This window comes from Cetorhinus maximus, chromosome 3 (assembly GCF_964194155.1).
Source record: "Cetorhinus maximus chromosome 3, sCetMax3.hap1.1, whole genome shotgun sequence".
In the NCBI taxonomy this organism is placed as follows: domain Eukaryota; kingdom Metazoa; phylum Chordata; class Chondrichthyes; order Lamniformes; family Cetorhinidae; genus Cetorhinus; species Cetorhinus maximus.
This window is the reverse complement of record NC_135881.1, coordinates 169,430,905-169,444,777: the sequence shown is the minus strand read 5'-3', so window position 1 is coordinate 169,444,777 and position 13,873 is coordinate 169,430,905. Positions and strand designations below refer to the sequence as shown.

The window sequence follows — 13,873 nt, the reverse complement described above, 5'->3', positions numbered from 1 at the left end:
GGAAAATGGTCCAGGGGGCAGGATGGAACCAGGGAACTGAATTTCCGTGCCCACCCCCATTAGGGCCCCAAAAACTAAGTCCTTCATTTATTCGTGAGTGGATCTGACTCTTACTTTGCTCAGGACAAAGTTAGGATCTAAAAAAACAATGCATTGCACAGCACAAAAGACTGAGTATATACGTGTACTGCAGAGGATTCCGACACCAACAGAAGCTCCAAAAAAAGAGAGAAATCACAAGGTTAGGTAAGAAAGAAGAAGCCATGGTTGGGGGAGAGGGGATGGGTGCTCAGCAAGTTCTGGAAATAATAACATAAGGGAGATGCGAGGTCAGGTAATCAACATGGTGGTGCTGAGAGTTCCTAAACTGATAATACTGAAAAGAGAATCTAGAGAAAAAAAGTGGAAATGGAGAAAAAAAATCCAGACTGTCCCACATGCTTTTGCTCTGGTTCAAATTGCTTCCGATGGGATTTTCTTTTTTCCGTAGTAAGTACATGCGTGTACATTTAAATATTATTTTGATCATCACATTCATTTACTAAAGTAGCAGTCAATAGCACTTCACAAACCTGGATGCTTTTCCACAGGCACATTTGATATACACCAGATAATCTCCCCATCTGGCTGCAACATGTGGCTTGGTGGTGTAGGGAGCTTATGTAATGCTGTCTGGCAGAGCCAGATTTCAGATCCCATCTGGCAATTACACATCCGTCTATTAATAAAGGGACAGTCAACACAGAGGGGCAAAGAACTGCATGACGGCCATCCCATGATCCCATGTGACACAACTTTGCCTACACTGGAGTAACTGAATCCACACAACATCAGAAATGCTTGCATACAAACTTGCAAAGATGTTGAGGGAATCTGTATTTTAAAATCCGGTTTGTATGTTTTGAGGCCGACCCTGCTTCAGGCCTGAAGCAGAGTCCTGGTTGAGGGGTGTGAATGGATTGATCTGCAGTGCGTGAAAATGTGACCTGGTGTGCAGCATGAAAGCTAGCTCAAGTGGTGAGATTCGAGGGAACGGCCATGGTTGTCTGCTCAGCACAGCTGGGGAGCTTGGGCACAGAAAAGCCCACAAGCAGCGGTTGTCTGCTGGGCGTAACTGGGGTTTGGGGGCACGGACAAAGTCCAAGAGCAGCAGTTTCAGGCGGGGGTGGTTAGCAGCCATCCTTGGCAGCAGCACAGCTGGGGAGCTGGCACCATGCCTGCGTATAGCGGCTAGAATGCAGCATGGCCAACAGAGTGAGCAGCAGTCTCAGAAGCAGAAGATTGGCGTAGCTGGAAAAGAAGACCACAAAGGTTGGATATGGGAACAGATCTGAGAGCGATCCGGGATAGCGAGCCTTTTGGGTGAGACTTGCACCCATGGAACTCAGTTGGAGCAAAGCTGCTGTCAGTTGGAGGCCAGACGAGCTCCTGGATGGCTAGGAGCTAAAATTCCTTGTGAGGAAAACAGTTTGAAGGATTTATGACTTTCAGTGATCCCTACTATTGGGGTAGGCTACTGAAAAAGATTGTGGGATCTGACTTCGCTGTGTCTGCCATTTGGTGTGCAGTTTGTGGTTTGTGTTCAACCACAGTTTGCCTGTTAATTCATGTTTACCTCAAGTTAATTCTAAGATGTTAAACTATAGAATAGATAATATTTAGTATTTGCTTTGTTGACTCTTGTATTGTAAAAAAAATCTTCTGTTTCTTTAAAACCCTGGAATCTTGTGACATTATTCTTCATAAAATACCTGGGATTTCAAATTTTATCTGCTTTACAACAAAAGTTACTGGTCCCTAACCAGATTGTAACAATATAGATATGATATTCTAGAAGATGAGGCAGCTATTTGTGATGGAGGTGGACTTTTTTTTCAAGAAACACTGAACCATGCAGATAAGCGAGGGTTTTCACCATTTTCACTCAGTTTCTTTCTCTGCCGCAGCCACAAATGACCTTCTCTTAGAAAACTTGCACATAGTCTGCATTTTGATTGATGGCTGCAAATCTGCAGATTTAAGCAAATTTAGGGGATCAGAATGTTTCTCAAGCAGTTGTGAAGCTCTGAAAGAGAATCCCAGTAAAAGCAGTAATGGCATGTCAATTAACTTTAAAAATTGGTAAAATTCCTCTCCAGTTCACTCAGATGATCAAAATTAGTCCAGGAGATCAAAGAGATTATGAGGGCCAGTATTCATAGAGTTGGTGAAATACTTGGTGGAACACAGTGGTCCTTCTGGGACCACAGGAATGCACCAATGAGAGCAACTGGTCTGAGGTGAGTATGTACGATGCAAGGTTGGAACTTGAAAACAATTAGGGAGAACCTTGTACGTAAATGTAGAAGGAATAGACTCAAATGGTACCAAATGTCCTTTCTCTTTCATACTCTACAGATTCACGATTAGGTGAAAAAAGACACATTCACTTTGGAATATCACTTCTGTATTTTTACGTGTAACAACTGACAAACCTCAAAATAAATAGATGTTTTAGCATGATTTAAACATATAACAATTCTCAAATAGGGTGTCCCATCTGCAGCGTCCATGAAGCATTTATTCGGCATACTCAATTTCTAGCTCCATGCATCACATTCAGTGTATTTTAAAATTAAGTGAAATTATTTGTACTCCTTTTAGGGGATGCAGCTTTCCACTCCCATTTCAACTAGTGGGTTCAGCATCCAATATGCTGGTGTTAAATAGTATACATCAACATAGCAGTATTTCTTGGCATTAGTAGGTTGCTGATTAGACTACACAGCCATGCTTTGGTAGATAGGCTTGCACTTTGAATGTGTATTCATTGTGTTCAAGACATGAATCCAGCCTCCTCCTATAATTCAAAATCACTTCAAATCACTGGCTAATTCAAAGTGAACTGCACTATAAAAACCTTCGGTGCTGTTTTATTCCAAATGCTTAAGTTTTGCATAACCAGACAATTCATTCTTTTAAAAACAGGGCCAGAACAATCACATCACAATGCAAGCCCCATTCAGATCGAGCTTTCTGCACTAGCTTCTTTTCAAGGTAGCAGAACTTCTTTAAGAACACGAATTCTGAATGAGAGCATCCAGACTTTACAACTTTGCTTGTGACAGGAATAATTCGAAGCAATAGCAATAAGAGAGGATTGCATATTGGTGCTTTTGAATATTGCAAATTGGCAAAGTGTTAAGTATTTGGTCTCCTCAACATCCTAATGGCTACTGTAATAGCTGAGAAATTGACTCATCTGTGAGCCAAGGCAAGTTTCCAAAATGAAAGAAAGCAGGCATTCAGCATATACAATTCTATATAACGTCCATAACAAAATCTGGCAGCAACATTATCATCTGAACTAAACTTGAAAAATATTTGTTAGTGTTTGAGGAAAATAGCTAAACACCAGTTTCCTTATTCGGAGATTACTCATGATCTTCAACTGAACCATCAGTTAATCACCCCAAAAACATAATTAATCACAGAGCTATCATCATGAATGATCATCAGCCTGAAACATTGAGCAAAATTGAATGCCTTCCTGGACAGCAAGTTTTAAGGCGGAGGAGCATTTAATTGGGTGGGAGGGTGTGGGGTGGGGTCCCCATCGCATTCTGACTGATTAAATCCTGGACAGGAAGGCTCATGGGTGCTTTCCTGCACAGACAATAATTCAGGCCCTTAATTGGAATGCAACAATTGGTGAGTAGGGGAGTCGCCACGTGGAAAACCCGAGAAGCAAAACCTGTTGGGTTTGCTTGCAGGCTTCTGGGGTGGAAAAGTGGGATCCCTCATTCAAAGGCACTTAATGCCTGATCGAGGCACCTGGCATCAGAAAGGAGAGACCCACTGAGAGCTAATCCCCCTGCCCTTTCGTCCACACCCCCTCCCCATGTCCCCCACTCCACCTGTGGCCTCTGGTGGGGGCATGACCAGCAGAAGCCATTGCTCCCAGTGGCACTGACGGGCATTGGAGGTCTGCCAGCCACTGACTGGCTGGGAGCTCTCAGAGGCTGTGATTTCCATCCCTGGGGCCCCAAATCCCAAGCAAGGCTGACACTGCCCAATTAAGGGCCTGATGGGCACTCAATTCCGGCAGGCCTTCCCAAATGGAAGCAATGCGGGGCTTCTGCCAGTTCTCCACCCAGCGGGAGTGTCCCCAGTTGCCAATATCAAATTCCGCCTATTAACTCGGCACAGATACTGCTTGACCTGCTGAATATTTACAATGACATTTTCTGTTTTTATTTCAAATTTCAGATTTCCAACATCCACAATATTTTGCTTCTGTGTCTTTGAAGTACACTGAAGAATAGTCACTGTTATAATCTAGGAAACGCGGCAGGCAATTTGCACACAGTGAGGTCATGCCGAAATAACACGCCTCTGACCAGATAACTTGATTCTAAGGTGACTTTGGTTGATAGATAAACATTGACCAGCACAACAGGGAGAACACTCCTGCTCTCCTTCGGATAGAGCCATCAGGACAGACAGGGTCATGATTTAACATCGCACCCAAAAGAATTGGATTTCCAACAGTGCGGCACTTCCTCAGCGCTGCATGAACCATCAGCAGAGATTTTGTGCTCAAGTCCTAGGAGTAGGACTTAAACCCACAAGCTTCTGACTCTCAGACAGGAGTGCTACCAACTGAGCCACAGCTAAATCACTAATGGGAGAATTATTAGCCAGTTCCAAAAATAAACACATTAAAATTTCAAGCTACTTTTTTTTTTAAAACAAAACTAAAATTTTTCAGAAATATTTTTATTTCCATGAGGTCTTCCATTTTAGAAAATGAGCAACTGCAGGCAGCTGAGGCTGAGAGTACCCTTCAGACTTGGCTACATTCCCTGAAAGGACTTTGACTACACTTATGCTTTTCCGTGTTTGCAAAGAAAGGGTGGGACTAACAATGGACCAAAAAGGAAATTTATGCACGGTGGAAGGGGACATGGCCGAAATGCTAAATGAGTGCTTTACATCTGCCTCTACCAAGAAGATGCTGCCAAAGTCATGATGAAAGAAGAGGTAGTTGAGACACAGAATGGGCAAAAATTTAATAAAGAGGAGATATTGGAAAGGTTGCCTGTACATAAAGTTGGTAAGTCACCAAGACCAGATAAGACCCATCCGAGGGAAGTGAGGGAAGCAACGGCTATGATCTTCCGTTCCTCCTTAGATTGTTGGTGCCAGAGGACTGGAGAATTGCAAATGTTACTCTCTTTTTTCAACAAGTGTGTAAGGATAAGCCCAGCAACTACAAGCCAGTCAGTTTAACCTTGGTAGGAAAGTATTAGAAATAATAATCCAGGATAACACTAATAACTTGAATAAGTGTGGATTAATTAGGGAAAGCCAGCAGAGATTTGCTGAGGGCAAAAAGTGTTTAATTTGATTAAGTTTTTTGGGGTGGCAACAGAGGGGGTTGATAAGAGGAATGGGGTTGATGTACTGTACACGGGTTTCCAAAAAAGCATTTTGTAAAATGTCACATAAATGGCTTGTCAGCAAAGTGGAAGCCCTTGGAATAAAAGGGATAGTGTCAGCACAGATATGAAGTTGGCTGAGTAACAGGAAACAGTGAGTAGTGGTGATTCATTTTTTTCCCTAAACGGAAAAAGGTATAGAGGTGCTTCTCAGGGCCCAGTACGAGTATCACTGCTTTTCACAATTTATATTAATGACCTAGATTTGGGTTTACAGGTCCAATTTCAAAATTTGCAGATGACCCAAAACTTCAAAGTATAGTGAACTGTGAGGAGGATAGTGATAGACTTCAAGAGGACATGGACAGCTGGCAGATGAAATTTAAAGCAGAGAAGTGTGAAGTGATACATTTCCTTTCTGTCTCTATCTCTCTCTTAATCCAATCTACTGCCCCCTCTCTTTACTTCACTTACTGTACTTGATTTCTCAATAATTCACCCTCCATCTCTGTCATTCCTCTGATTCCATCTCCATGCTTAAATCTCACTGGTTAAGGAGATACATTGATGGTTCACAAAAGTCCCAGTGGCATCAGAATCTTGCAAGGCACGGCCCAAAAAATATTTTGAGATTAAGGGTGCAGAATAAAGTCTAACAGCACATGCCGTGAGATTCCCTACTCCAGCAAGAGCTGGACCATGATGTTTACATCGAAGATCTACAACATAGCATATAATGAAGATCAATTTTAATAAATGTATTTAATGCTTTTTTTGAAAAAACAGGTTATGCGACAACTGATATTTATATAGCTCAATTAACATAGTACAATGTTCTTAAATGCTTTACAGGAGATGAAATCAGACAAAAACTGACACCAAGCCAAAGCAGGAGGCGTTGCAGAAGCAAGTTACAAAAAACTTAGACAAATCGTTAGGTTTAAGGAACATCTTAAAAGAGGGGTGGAGAGGTTTAGGGAGATTATAGTGCATTCACTCTAACAAATCAGATTGCAACAGCAAATATTTTAACTAGAAAGCAAATGATCTAATGTCGAGATTTGCGCTTCTGCTCAGTTGCATTGTTTTCTCAGCACAATTCACTATAAGTTGGCCGAACTAGTGCAAAAAATTGCAGAATTTCAAACGCTAATTAATTTCTAGCGCATTCTGAGTTTGGCTGAAAACACATGTTAAAACACTGCACCAGGAGTTGCCCTCCCACCAAATTGACCATGCCCCCAGGTCCAACTCAATGTGGCTTTTCACTAATTGTCTGCTTGAGGTTGAACAGGTTCTTAAAATCAAGCTTTTGTTGGCGCAAGGGTACTCATAGGCACACATTTTAAAGCCTTTCAAATTTGTTTTTCACTTTACTAAGAAACTGATTACAGTGCACTATGGTAACTAGAAAATGGTTCTGTAATAATTGATGATGAATTTCAATTAGGTTACTCTCAGTTCACTGACTAAAAATGGTTATCTTTTGTGATAAACCCATTTTAAGTGTGAATGATTGGAAGTATTAATTGACTGCACTAGGTTACCACACTTAAATGCATGATTTTGTTTTTTTTTCAAAAATTATGTTCTAAAATGTTGCCTGTTTGTGCTGGTTCATGGTAGGTTATACATTTGGCATAATACAAATGAGTTTGTGAATAAAATGAAACCTGTGGAAACAAAAAAGACACTCCTCAGAAGCAGCACCATTGAGTGCAATATTGTGCGCAGTTCGCTGACTGTACCCAAATGGAAACAGCAGGCCCACTTATTTGGGAATCACCGCCCCATTTATGGCATCAATTTTCCATCAGCCCAGATAGAAAAGGAGGATTAAACTGCAAACTAAGCCGGCACACACATGTTGGGACTAATTGGAGACAATATTAGAACAAGTTTGATTCCCTGCAAAATAACCATCTCTATTTTGCTAATACTGCAAGCAAAATATTGTTAGGGACATTCCAATGTGCCAAGGATTTATTGCACAGAACTTGCGAATAACTAGATGTAACTTCAATCTATAAAGTGCTATTTGTGATTGGCTAATAGAGCTGTAATCCTGGAATTTTTCAAGAGTACAGCAGATTTACACATGATAATGGATGCTGCTAGTGGTCAGGCAGCAGGCACAGTAGCTAATGACACTGCTTGTAAACAAAACAAAAAGTGGGCTGGCTGAAAGTTTTCCTAGGGTAGGAGCTGGAGATCTTTGTAACAGGAGACCACATTCAGAATATTACAGCTGCAACGTCACACACACCTGACTATTTCACAGTAATTGTACAGCAAACATCTGAATGCGTTGCGATAGGCACAAAACTACATCCCAAAAAAACGACATAATAGAATCGTAAAGGAAACCCAACTGAAACATATTGGGCTGGACTTTTGTGTCGGGCTTGGGAAACAGGAGTCAAGCCATTTCCTGACCTAGTAAACCCGAGTCCATCATCTCTGCCCGTACCCGCCGTATTTTTGTCTCCTGGAGGCATGGGCAAATAAGGTTCAGATTTCCTAACTCCTGAAGCAGTATTGGAGGAGTGTAAGCGCCAAGGCTGGTTGTTTAGAAAGCCTGCCTCAGTTCACTGGAAATCGGCCCAGCTCTTCAACATCATTTTTATGGCCCTTAACCCTCACCTTCCCCACCTACCCTCATGCCTCCTCATTTCCCCATACCCCATCCATATCCCCTCATATCTCTATGCCTCCTCATAGCCCTGTGCCCTCTCCATGCCCCCACATATCCCTTTGCCCTTTCATAGCCACTCATCCAGTATCCACTATGTACAGTCCTTAGGAATCATGTAATGGAAATGGGAATCCTTTGAAATGGAGATGAAAAAAATTATACCTCTAATAATATAAGAGCTATAACTCAAAAATCGGGCATTCATACTGAAATCAAAAACTCCAGACCCAATGAAATTAACTTAAATCCCCTCAAGTGGTCATTCAGTAGTAAAAACGCAAAGCTATTCAGTATCCACATCAAAGACAGATAATCCTTCACCAAGCTCAGCTATAAAACTGTGTATACAACCCCCACTGAGACAAGTGGTTAACTTTTGAAACTCAGCCAAACATTCATAATGGGCTCATCTGTCAAAACAAACTCTTGCAACTGAAGACAATGGAGCCTATTGAAACTGGAAAAACAGATACTTGGTTTTTCTAAGCTACAATGAAGCAAAGAAGTCCAAGAGGCAGCTGTTTTTTCCCCCCAGAAAATGAAAGATAAAATTTACTATGAGAATGGAGAAGAGGCCAATAAAAAAACTAAAGTGGACTTGCTACAAGGATGTAAAGTTGGAAACATAACAAACAAAAATTGCATGAGAAAATGATTAAAATTTACCTTTTTAATAGCAATTTATTTAAAATATTGCAGATCTTTAAATAATATTTTCCATGGGAGACTAATTTTCCATGAAAAGTTTCAGGCTTGAATTCAATATGCTTTCAGCTGAAAAGGTTAAGCAAGGTAGGGAAGGCAATTCCTAGCATGCACCCATGACTACAACCCCCATGACAACAAGACGAGCTACGTGGAAAATATGCTTGCAGTTACTGTTTGTAACTGAATCCATGTATCGCTTCATTGTCCAATTTTGCAAACTCACAAGGATGCCATTTTTTTAAAATAAAAGTATCAAAACTATTTAGAAAATGGATTTATATGAAACACCAAAAATATTTAATGCATGAACTTCAACATTTTCCTGAGTTAACTTCCCAAAAATTGGTAATATATTTAAGGGGATGATTATTTAACAAATGCAACTAGCTACGTGCATGACAAATGAATGCTTTATTTTGAATTACTGAATCCATTCTACAATGTATTAGGTATTAATCTATTTTGTTCTGTATTCCAAAAATCATACAACCTGCATTTTGTTTATACTTATTTCAGAACATGAACAGAAAACCTGAAACAAATATTATCAGGAGAAATTATGGAAGCATTGTACCGTAATTCAAGTTGGAAGGTGGTTCTGAAAACAATTCCTGGAATTAGAGATATTTATTTAACTTTTTAGTATCATTAAATGAAAGAAAAATGGGAGCATACCCATTTGATACCCTTAGTAAAGGACTTCCTAACCCTGTGAGACATGCAGAGATTAATCCAGATAAGTAGAATATTGGAGGGGTAATTTGTTTTTCTAGCAGCAGGTGATAAGGAATATTTTTGTCATCTTCAACAAGCCAAAAAATCCTTACTTCACCATTTCCATGCAAAAGCTCTCAAAACTTCTTTCCAAGCTCTTCAGGTGGTGATGCAAACCCATCTTCTTTATAACAGCATAACCTCTGACACACCATGAAAAATGTTACAGTAAATCTAATCATTTGTTAATTTTCACCATAGTCTTGCTTCTTCTCTGGCTTTCTTCAAGCCTCCGTCCATTGATGTCTCAATGCTATCCACCCATCCAATTTTTTTCTGCTTCTGCTTTTTCTGTTTTTACCCTCAATTCCTTCTTCATTTGTTGCCAGGACAGGTCTTTGTTTCCAATGTCCATACTTGGCTATCTTTCTCTCTCTTAACTATACTTAGCAACTCTTCTGATTCCTGAACTTCGACTCTTGACCTAACCCACTCATTTGTCTTTTTGTCCATCCAGCTAATTCTGAGCATCTTCTGGCATACCCACATTACAAAAGCTGTTACCTTCCTCTCATCCTCCTTCTTCACAGTCCAGCTCTCACATCCATAGAATACAACACTCCACACTAGTGATGGTACTAGATGTTTTTCATCTTCATGCTGATGCTTTTGGACTTCCCAGATACTATTTAAATCACTGGTCACACCTCTTGCCATATCTAATCTAACCTGGATTTCATTTTTGGATGTAATTTTGGTGTTTATCATCACACCAAGGCACTTGAACTAGTAATATATCCAGAATAAAAATGGCATACTTATGTGCACATTTTTGTCCTTTACATCACTGCTGTGTCAAACATGTTGCACTTAATTACATGAAAAGTTCTTGCAGTTAATATTTCTTTCAACAGTCATTCAAAAATAAAATCCCATTCATTGATTTGAAACATGCAAAGAAACTACCCAAAATCAGAAAATACCTCATTAACCCAAGACTCAATACCAGGACCAATAACTTAAACTTGACAATCACACCAGGAGGGAAGAAAATGCAAGACATTTTACCTTGAATTTGGAAAAATATCCTGAAGAGAAATTAATCTCTTGCTGGCCTCAGCCATACTGTTTTGCCATTAAAATATTCAACTATTATAGATCAAAGACTCAGTTTAATTAACAATTGGACTCTGTGTCCTTAAAGGAACACGGTGCCATTTCAACAGCAGGATAATGTATTGTGCATTATTTAACATTTTTGCCTATATAAAACAACACATAAAATGTATGTAACACTATTGGGATCTGCTAGGATATACAAGCGCAGCATCCAGTGCAGGCATTTATTACAGATGCAAAACTTTATTATTTACAGAAAAAAGTCAGACATTTTGCCCTAGAGTCTGAAATTTACATTTAACACAGTGAACTCTAAGTGACTTGAGGAATTTACAAGTAGCTGCTCTTGACTGGATTCCTTAAGGAAGTTACAGTATCCTTAAAAGTATAGGCCAGGAGAACAGCTAAGCATCACAGCCATGCTCCAGACCCTTGAATAACATGAGCAAAGTTACTGCAGGTTCTCTAAACACAAAGTAGCCTTTGTTTTTTTTCTCTGTGATATAACTAAGCTCACCATTTTCCACATAAGAGTAGTACAGCACAGCAATTACACAGAGTACACTGTAGCTTCATGTTATGACTGATCTCCAGGGAACAAGGTGTCCATCTTTAAACTACTTGTTCTACCTCTAAGTTCACCTACAACCGAGTTCGTTTGGATTTCAAGCTTATTCCTGAACTTACAACTGCCCTTCACCCAGCTGTTTTAATGTCTCCCTTACAACTACAAAGCTTTCCCAGCTGCATTTTCCTCACCTTTCAGTGCATACGATTCACCTGTTCTCCAAAAAGTCAATTCTCTCCATATGATCCATGTGATCAATTAACAAGATTATTAGTGCACAGCTCAGTCCAATTCAGTTCACAAGTCACTTAGATTAGTCTTGCTCATGGACTATATCATCAGCCTAGATATTACTGTTGCTAATATTAATGTGTGAATGTTCATGCAAGATCCCTCTGTGTTATTTTAACAAAAGGATACTGGATCAAGTTGGGAAGAGGTTATTAGAGTGGAAGAAGGTTTGTATTGAGTATAAACACCAGCTTAGACCAATTGGGCCAAATAGCCTGTTTCTGCAGATTCTATGTAAATGGGTCAAATGGTCCACTGGCTCACATCAGTTCTTTCAATGTGTAATTAAGTCTGTAAAGAATGAAGCGGGTAAACCAACAAGACTTTATAAGGAAAACGGATAATACCCATCAATAAACAGGACAAATTACTGAAAGATCACACATTTGTAACAAGTCTATGAATCAACCTTAGACTAAACAAAATATAGTAGAATCTCATCTCACTGATGATCAATACGACCGGAACAAATGTTATTTATTAATATAATCATGTCAAGTACATAGTCAACTCAAGGTCAGCCTCCTAGAGGAGAGCAGTGTTGTCTACTTACATGTTCCTCCACATCCTCCCCAAGGATCTTGCTGTGCTTCACAAAGTCTGCAACAGCACCCGTCAGCACAACATCGAAAGCTTCCACATACGGTGCCAGATCTTGAACTAAAAAAGGAAACAAAAAATATAAAACAAAATTCAATCTCAATTGCTTCCTACTGAAGAAAAATAAAACCATTTGAAATATCTAAATTGAGCTTGGGGGCTTTGGTGTAGTAGAACTACCAATGAGCTTCACTTCTCATTTCTACCTTCACCACCTATGATTTGATTCACATCTCCTTACCCTTCCTTTATTATGTCCATACTATCAATATTGGTCAAGGACAATTAAAACATATACACAAACATCAATGATACTTAAAGGGCGAGATGTCTCGCAAATTAAAAACAAACACATCAAGAAAGCATACTTTTTTCCTGGATCAAGGTAAAGCACACACTTTTTGAGAGGTACATTTTGACCAGAAAATTATCAAGAAGTTGTTTATTTATGTGACAGAGACAGTGAAAGAGGTTTAATGTAGACACAAATCCTCAGAAAAATCAGAGGTGTAATCAAAATAATGGTTGCTTAGCTAAGTACGGTGATATTGGAAAGAACCACTACAATCTTGGTCAAAAGGATGGGTTTTAAGGAATGTGATGAAGTGGAGGTAGCAAGGTGGAAAGGTTTGGGAGGAGGCCCAGAATGTGGAGCCTAGGCTGCTGAAGGCACAGCCACTACAGTTGAGTTGTAAGGCTGGATAGAGAGGGACAAGGCCGTAAATGAGAGTTCTAAATCTGAGACATTGAGGATTGGCAGCCAATGCAAGTCAGTGAGGGTAGCGTGATGGGCAAGCGGGATTGGGTACAGGGAGCAGAGTTTTGGATGAGCTGAAGTCCACACAGCCAAGAGAACATTGCAAAAGTCTATTACAAGGAATAAGAGAAAATAGTTTTGGGGTAGGAGTGGAGGCGGGCAATACCACAGAGTCATCTTTGTGACAGAGACAATATGATGCTGGGAGTTCAACACAGGATCAAGGCTACACAGATGTTGCGTAAAGCCTGGTTCAACCCAAGACAGCACCTGACATGAAGGATGGACCTGGTAGCAAGGCTATGGCGTTAATCATCAGCAGACTATGGCCCAGATCTTCCAATCTCCGGATGGTCAGAGACTGAACATGCCCTGGAAGACATGTGACAGGGCTCTCAAAGTCCCAACACAGGGACTCTGTGGAATTGGCCAGGAAGTTTGAACTTCCAATGGGCAATTCTACTCCAAAGAAATCTCCAACTCTGAGTCAGAATCAGAGACTGCCGACAGTTCAGGCTTACTTACCTGGATAGTTACCCAGGAAATTTTAGATAGATTAAAACCTAGTCCAACACCTGGGTGACTACAGAACTGAGCCCCAATCACTCGCCTTGACCTCCCCGATTGCCCCTCAACGCGCCAACTCCCCAACCCCCCCAAATCCCCTTTCAATCCCCCCTCGACTCGACCTGACTAGCCCCCACCAACCAACACCCTCGACCCAACCTGACTAGCCCTCACAACTCAACTCCCCTCCTGACTACCCCCTTCCCCCAACGACTCCCTCGGACTGGACTTGACCAGTCCCCACACCACCCCTCCAACCCGCAGAACCCAACCCCACGACCCAAATCCCTCCTGGCCCCCCCAACCTGACCTATTCCCTTACACACTTTTCTCCATAGCTTTTCAGAGAAGCTTTGCGACATTTAAACTCTTAACTTACAGAATATGGCAGCTAGTGCCTTAAAAATGGGGCACAATTACTGCGCAGATACTCT

At 40.7% G+C, this 13,873-nt stretch overlaps 1 protein-coding gene across 2 annotated transcripts in view; it reads right to left on the bottom strand.

Annotated features, from left to right (window-relative positions):
• The window catches only part of cap2 (cyclase associated actin cytoskeleton regulatory protein 2), a 245,818-nt gene that overhangs the window by 191,887 nt on the left and 40,058 nt on the right, over positions 1-13,873 (bottom strand). For both annotated transcript variants that reach the window (XM_078539281.1, XM_078539280.1), the window contains exon 3: positions 12,069-12,175. In XM_078539281.1, coding sequence (XP_078395407.1) covers positions 12,069-12,175 — 107 coding nt within the window. The remainder of the gene's footprint in view (positions 1-12,068; positions 12,176-13,873) is intronic.